The sequence below is a fragment of the Salmo trutta genome, chromosome 36, assembly GCF_901001165.1.
Source record: "Salmo trutta chromosome 36, fSalTru1.1, whole genome shotgun sequence".
NCBI lineage: Eukaryota > Metazoa > Chordata > Actinopteri > Salmoniformes > Salmonidae > Salmo > Salmo trutta.
Window position 1 is genome coordinate 14,312,347 of NC_042992.1, and position 8,046 is coordinate 14,320,392.

An 8,046-nucleotide genomic window follows, 5' to 3' on the forward strand; every position below is an offset into this window, starting at 1 on the left:
CAGTCGGTTTATGGTAAGGCACCTTAAAGTTGGTTGCCAAGCGCCATATAAAATCAGAAGAAGAAGCCTGAAGGAGGAGAGATTACGAGAAACAAACTCAGTTTACCCTTTTATCTGTGGATTCATTGTCGGAGTAGAGGACCTTGGGCATTTCAGGTAAAATAACAACCCAATGTTTATATCCCAGGACAAATTAGCTAGCAACAGTAAGCTATCTGGCTAAATTTCCATAAATGTTTAATACTTTTTGACATGTCCCCCAAATTAATATAGTTGGTTCAGAGTTCGTTTTGATATTTCAACCTGCATGTCCTGATCGGGTTTGGTGTGGGTGGACAAAATCCACACGTGTGAGGACGCAGGCGGCGCCTGGTCTAGTTAGCATGTAAGAAATCTTCAATTAAAAAGAGTCATGACAAGTTGGTTGTAAAATACATGTCTATTACAAAATATATATTTATTCGATACCATAACTAGCACAACCAAAAACAAGGTGTCTGCATGGCGAGAGTCTCCCCAATGACTGTGGAAGAGGTGTCTTTATCCTGGGACACACCCGAGCCCAGGTGTTTCCCATCAAGCTGACGACCCTTCCAACTCCGCCCACCAGCATCCTAATAAGGAACAAGAGCAAAGAGAGAAATACAGCAGACAGAGTGGGAGGGTCGTCACAAGGTAGATTTGTCCCGTATTTCACTCAGATGTCCTATTCATTTGATGCAAATTGATTCCAACCTCTCTTTTGCAGTCACGTTGCGTTTATGACTATATATATGTATATATATGATATATATATATACTTATGATATATATATATATATATACACTTATGATATATATATACACTTATGATATATATATATACACTTATGATACATATATATACTTATGATATATATATATATATATACACTTATGATATATATATATATACTTATGATATATATATATATACACTTATGATATATATACTTATGATATATATACACTTATGATATATATATATATATATACTTATGTAAGTATATATATATATATCATAAGTGTATATATATATATCATAAGTATATATATCATAAGTATATATATATATATATATATCATAAGTATATATATATATATCATAAGTGTATATATATATATATCATAAGTATATATATATATCATAAGTGTATATATATATATATATATATATATATGTATATATATCATAAGTATATATATATATATATATATATATATATCATAAGTATATATATATATATCATAAGTATATATATATATATATATATATATATATATATATATCATAAGTATATGGTAGCCTAAGCCTACTGGTGATGTTAAACACTTCTCCAATCGTTGTTGAGATCTGATATTCTGCGCAGCGCAAAACGAGATTTAGGCCAATGTCATATCGTCAACCAATCACATTTGTCAAATATTTTCAGGCTAAATTCTAGTTAATTTGGAGAGGACAGTTACTACTTACAATATGTGTGCTTCTAACGAAGAGCTACAAAACTAAGTAAAAAGATGTATTAGACTGAAAGATATAGGCTGAGCTAATTTCTTCAAATTTGTGATGCTCATTAGTTGCTCATTCAAGATATTTGCTGCTACTTCACTCAATCCCGTTTTAAGTCTCCCATCCTAACTGTTTTACATTCCCTGAGACCAACAAGAAACATTTTCTTGGCCAAATATTTGCAGATTTTCATAAAACAGCCACAAAAGTGGTCTCTCATTTCAGCATCACCAAATTTTGCGCGAGGCAAAAGACTATGCTACGTGCTATTCAATTAGCTCTGTTGGTGCAGCAGGAGGGGGATTTGTGTATGTGTGTGTGTGTAGGCTACATTGTCACTCGAATATCGTTAAAAACATACCGCTGTCCCGCATTTGCGATTTTTTTTTTTAGTGTGGTCAACCTAACATGATGTATATACCAAAATAATGTAGTTCCTCCTTTTGAATATACCAAATCAAGATTTATTTGCTGTATATTAACTGCTAAAGTTTAAAAACGAGCATACAGAAGAATAAAAAAATCCACCCAAATATGTTGTGGTCAGCAACATTTAGCCAAGCAGGCAGAATGACGGTAGCACCAATAGTGTCAATATTGATCAACTGTACATAAATGTGGCATGTCTCTTAAATCTGTCTTGTTGAGAATTGTGAAATGCACTGTAAATTAAATGTGACTTGATTTGACTTGCCTGGTCTTTGGTTTGGACAGTCCTATACACTATTCCCTTTAACCTGAATGAGGGCAGAGTAGGAAGATTATGTGTAGAACTGAAGATAATCCGTTAGAACAGGTCAAACCTGGTCAGAACCTGTCAGAACTGGTCAGAGGTTCTTGCAGCAGGTACTGCGTTTCTTCTGGGCGTCGCTAGCTGGTCCAATAGTACTGGACAGGGTCACGGCAGTGATGGACACGCGGGGCACCTCTCGACTGGCCACCTTCTTGTGGATCGCTGGGGGTAACAGATATCATCACGTCAAAAAGTGATGCTGGTCTTACACACACACACACACACACACGTCACAGAAAAGGTGCATGGCAGAAAAGTGCACAAAGTACAATAGTAGAGATCCACATGACATGGTGTTGTCTAACGTTTTCTAGATAAAGGTATGAAGCACAAGAGCAACATAATAAGAACCTGTGAGAACTTCCTGGAAAGCAGCTTCAACGTTGGTAGAATCCAGAGCTGACGTCTCCATAAACAAGAGGCCATTCTTTTCTGCATGAGAAGGAATACCTTGTTGACTTTATTCTTACGTACATCATACTCAATCATGCTAAGAACCAACCCTAGAATTCCTTTTCATTGATGCAAAGTTGGTCATTTCTTTTACATTACCATCAGACATTGATATGCTATTCTATGGAAAAGCAATATGAAACATTTTGCAATATTCTGCCACTTTCTATATTGCACACCTCATATTGCACACTTGTGTAACTAAGTTACAGGTAACTGGTAAGTAACTGGTACATAACTAGTAACTAACTAGTAACTCATAACTGGTAAATAACTAGTAAGTAACTAGTAACTTTTAACTAACTGGTAAGTAAATGATCACCTGTGAAGTCCTTGGCCTCCTCGGTGGGCACGGTCTTCAGGGTACCCAGATCACTCTTGTTGCCCACCAGCATGACCACCATGTGGGGGTCGGCGTGGTCGTACAGCTCCTTCAGCCAACGCTCCACACTCTCATAGGTTAGGTGCTTGGTGATGTCATACACCAGCAGAGCCCCCACCGCCCCTCTGTAGTACCTGGAGAGAGAAAGAGAGAGAAACAGAGAGAGAGAGCAAGAAAGAGAAACAGAGAGAGAGAGCAAGAAAGAAAAACAGAAAGAGAGAGCAAGAGAGAGAAACAGAGTGAGAGAGAGAAATCGAGAGAAAGAGAAACAGAGAGAGAGATCGACAGAGAGAAACAGAGAGCAAGAAAGAAACAGAAAGAGAGACCAAGAAAGAGAGAGAGAAAGAGAGAGATCGACAGGGAGAACCAGAGAGAGAGAGAAGCAGAGAGAGAGACATCTAAAGTGAAGTCAGATGTTCACTTGGTGTGGGGGTTGTGTTTGCATAAACAGTGCACCCGCAAAGTATTCAGACTCTAGTTTTTTCACATTTTGTTACATTACAGCCTTATTCTAAAATGTATTAAATAGTTTTTTTCCCCTCATCAATCTGCACACAATACCCTATAATGGCAAAGCAAAAAAACAGGTTTATATACATTTTAGCAAATTTATATAAAAAAGAGTGAAATATGACATTTACATAAGTATTCAGACCCTTTACTCAGTACTTTGTTGAAGCACCTTGGCAGCGATTACAGCCTCAAGTCTTCTTGGGTATGAAGCTAAAAGCTTGGCACATCTGTATTTAGGGAGTTTCTCCCATTTTTCTCTGCAGATCCTCTCAAGCTCTGTCAGGTTGGATGGGGAGCGTTGCTGCACAGCTATTTTCAGGTCTCTCCAGCGATGTTAGATCAGGGTCAAGTGTAGGCTCCGGCTGGGTCACTCAAGGACATTCAGAGACTTGTCCTGAAGCCACTCCTGCGTTGTCTTGGCTGTGTGTTTAGCGTCGTTGTCCTGTTGGAAGGTGAAACTTCACCCCAGTCTGAGGTCTTGAGCACTCTGGAGCAGGTTTTCATCAAGGATCTCTCTGTACTTTGCTCTGTTCATCTTTCATCGATCCTGACTAGTCTCCCATTCCCTGCCGTTGAAAAGCATCCCTACAGCATGATGCTGCCACCACCATGCTTCACCGTAGGGATGGTGCCAGGTTTCCTCCAGACGTGATGCTTGGCCTTCAGGCCAAAGAGTTCAATCTTGGTTTCATCAGAGCAGAGAATCTTGTTTCTCATCGTCTGAGAGTCCTTTTGGCAAACTGGCGGGCTGTCATGTGCCTTGTACAGAGGTGTGGCTTCCGTTTCGCCACTCTACCATAAAGCCCTGATTGGTGGAGTGCTGCAGAGATGGTTGTCCTTCTGGAAGGTTCTCCACAGAGGAACTCTAGAGCTCTGTCAGAGTGACCATCGGGTTATTGGTCACCTCCCTTTCCAAGACCCTTCTCCCCTAATTGCTCAGTCTGTCCGGCCAGCCAGCTCTAGGAAGAGTCTTGGTGGTTCCAAACTTCTTCCATTTAAGAATGATGGAGGCCACTGTGTTCTTGGGGACCTTCAATGCTGCAGAATTTTTTTGGTACCCTTCCCCAGATCTGTGCCTCGACATAATCCTGTCTCTGAGCTCTACGGAGAATTCCTTCGACCTCATGGCTTGCTTTTTGCTCTGACATGCACTGTCAACTGTGAGACCTTATATAGACTAGTGTGTTCCTTTCCAAATCATGTACAAGCAATTGAATTTACCACAGGTGGACTGCAATAAAGTTGTAGAAACATCTCATGGATGATCATTGGAAACAGTACGCACCTGAGCTCAATTTCGAGTCTCATAGCAAGGGGCTGAATACTTAGGTAAATAAGTTATTTCTGTTTTTATATTTTTTTTATACATTTTCAAAAACCTAAAAACCTGTTTTCGCTTTGTCATTATGAGGTATTCTGTGTAGATTAATTAAGAAAAATGATTTAATAAATTCTAGAATAAGGCTGTAACATATCAAAAAGTGAAAAAAGTCAAGTGATCTGAATACTTTCCGAATGCATTGTATGCATTGTATCTATCCACACTGAGGTGATTGGCTCTGTAGCGCTCTAATGTATGTGTTGTGTACAAGGAGTGTGTGTGTGTATGTCCGTGCATGCGTTCTGGTGTGTGCACGTATGTGTGTGTTGAGTGCACGTGTGTGTCCTGATGTGTGTACCCACGCGGAGGTGTTAGCTCTGTATCTCTCCAGCCCTGCCGTGTCCCAGATTTGAGCCTTGATGGCAAAGTTATCCAGCTGAACAGTGCGGGTGCTGAACTCCACTCCGATGGTGGTGCGGCTGTCGTGGTTAAACTCATTCTTGGTGAAGCGAGATAGCAGGTTGCTTTTCCCAACACCAGACTCACCAATCAGAACCACTAGATGACAGATATCATAGAAACACTTGAGTAAATGAGGGATACAAAGTATATTGAAAGCAACTGCTGCCATACAAGTGTGGTTCCTGTGTTAATTAAGCAATTAACATCCCATCATGCTTAGGGTCATATATAAAAATGCTGGGCAGGCCATTATTTTAGCCATTATTTTGGCTACCATGGCTATGCCCCCATAGGATGACAATGCCCCCATCCACCAGGCACGAATGTTCACTTAATGGTTTAATGAGCATGAAACAATGTAAGTCATATGCCATGGCCGTCTCAGTCACCAGATCTCAACCCAAATGAACACTTATGGGAGATTCTGGAGCGGTGCCTGAGACACCGTTTTCTATCTCCATCAACAAAACTCCAAATTATGGAATTTCTTGTCAGAATGGTGTCGTATCCATCCAATAGAGTTCCAGGAACTTGTAGAATCTTGTTGCTGTTGCCTTTATTTTGTCAGTTACTTATATCATTACTACGTTTCTTGGGTGCAATGTTAGATGTTTCAGGTACAACAGTACCATCTACACTGAGTTTATAAAACATTAATAACACCTGCTCATTCCATGACGTAGACTGACCAGGTGAATCCAGGTGAAAGCTATGATCCCTTATTGATGTCACTTGTTAAATCCACTTCAATCAGTGTAGATGAAGGGGGGGAGAAAGGTTCAAGAAGGATTTATAAGCATGAATTGTGTATGTGTGCCATTCAGAGGGTGAATGGGTAAGACAACATATTTAAGTGCCTTTGAACGGGGTATGGAAGTAGGTGCCAGGTGCACCAGTTTGTGTCAAGAACTGGAATGCTGCAGGGTTTTCACACACTTACCCGTGTATTTCAAGAATGGTTTCAAGAATTGTCCACCACCCAAAGAACATCCCGGGGGATTTGTTTACATATAGAATCAGCTTCTTTGACAAACAAGACTCACCTTTGAAGACAAAGTTGTAGCTTTCGTCACCCATACTGTGCCGTTGTTGAGCCCTGGCGGGTTCCTCCTCCGCCTGGTATAGGGGCGCTACAGCATTAGGTCCCAGGAGAGGGAGAACTAGAGAAAAAGAGAGAGAACAGCAGAGACAAGCCTCTCTCTTGTCTCCCAAGGCGCCAACGTAGTGAGACAGTGTAACAGAGGTGAAAATGAAGGAGAAAGAGAGAGAACAGGTTAGGGCTAGGCTAACACTGACACTCCTCTTTCTTCATCTGTAGATGGGGGCAGTTTGTCTACGGACAGACAGAGAGACGATCCCTGCTACTGCCGATTCCTCCTGTGGCTCAGCTGACACATGGGAGAGGCAGAGGGGGAAGGAGGAAAGTTGTCAGAGCAGGTGTAACAGGTAGAACAGGTAGAACTCCACCCTCCCTCCATCCCTCCCCATCTAGTCTGTCTATCTCGTCTGACAGGTGCATCTTCAGTGTTTGGCAGGTGAAGCAGTGCTATGGTGAATAGGAGAAACTTGTCCTTAGACACTGATCTAAGATCATTTTTGGTTTCCTCCTCAGGTTATGATTTGTGGAGGGTAATTGGGTCCTAGATCAGCTGATCCTGAGGGCAACTCTTAACTCGGGTTGTTACTACAGACATGCACGTGCACAGATAGGGCTCCCGGCTCTTTGCATTTCCACTCTCTAAAGTGTCCTTTTGGGTGGTGGTATAATTTCCCCCAAAATGTATACATTTTTTGTCATTAACTGTGTTTCCATTAACTTGTCTAGTAATTTTTGTTGTTGTTGACATTTAGAAAGTTTGCATAGAAAATAGATGACATTTGCCTGCTAGGGTGCATTTCCATTTAACTACTGTATCTTGTATTTGTATTTATTGTGGATCCCCATTAGCTACTCTTCCTGGGGTCCAGCAAAATGAAGGTAGTTCTACCATTTTAAAAACATTACAATACATTCATAACAGATTTCACAACACATTAAGTGTGTGCCCTCTGGCCCCTGCTCCACTAGCACATATCTACAACAGTAAACCATGTGTACGTGTGTGTATAGTGTGTATGTTATCATGTGTGTGGCACCCGACCACGCGACTGAACAGTAGTCCAGGTGCGACAAAACTAGAGCCTGTAGGACCTGCCTTGTTGAAGGTAGAGCAGCGCTTTATTGTGGACAGACTTGTCCCCATCTTAGCTACTGTATCAATATGTTTTGACCATGACAGTTTACAATCCAGGGTTACTCAAAGCAATTTAGTCACCTCAATTTGCTCAATTTCCACATGATTTATTACAAGATTTCGTTTAGGTTTAGGGTTTAGTGAATGATTTGTCCCAAATACAATGCTTTTAGTTTTTGAAATATTTAGGACTAACTTATTCCTTGCAACCCATTCTGAAACTAACTGCAGCTCTTTGTTAAGTGTTGGAGTCATTTCAGTCGCTGAAGTAGCTGACGTGTATAGTGTTGAGTCATCCGCATACATAAACACACTGGCTTTACACAAAGCCAGTAGCATGTTGTTAATAAATATTGAAAA

General features: G+C 40.5%; 1 protein-coding gene across 1 annotated transcript; it reads right to left on the bottom strand.

The window, feature by feature from the left end:
• Positions 1-420: 420 nt before the first annotated feature.
• On the bottom strand, positions 421-6,836 carry LOC115175489 (ras-related protein Rab-25). Its single transcript, XM_029734744.1, has 6 exons — positions 6,496-6,836; positions 5,353-5,548; positions 3,097-3,290; positions 2,673-2,753; positions 2,332-2,483; positions 421-614 (listed from the first exon to the last, which is right to left on the bottom strand). The coding sequence occupies exons 1-5, from the start codon at positions 6,527-6,529 to the stop codon at positions 2,356-2,358; spliced, it is 633 nt and encodes a 210-aa protein (XP_029590604.1). The 5' UTR covers positions 6,530-6,836; the 3' UTR covers positions 421-614; positions 2,332-2,355.
• Between the last annotated feature and the right edge of the window lie 1,210 nt (positions 6,837-8,046).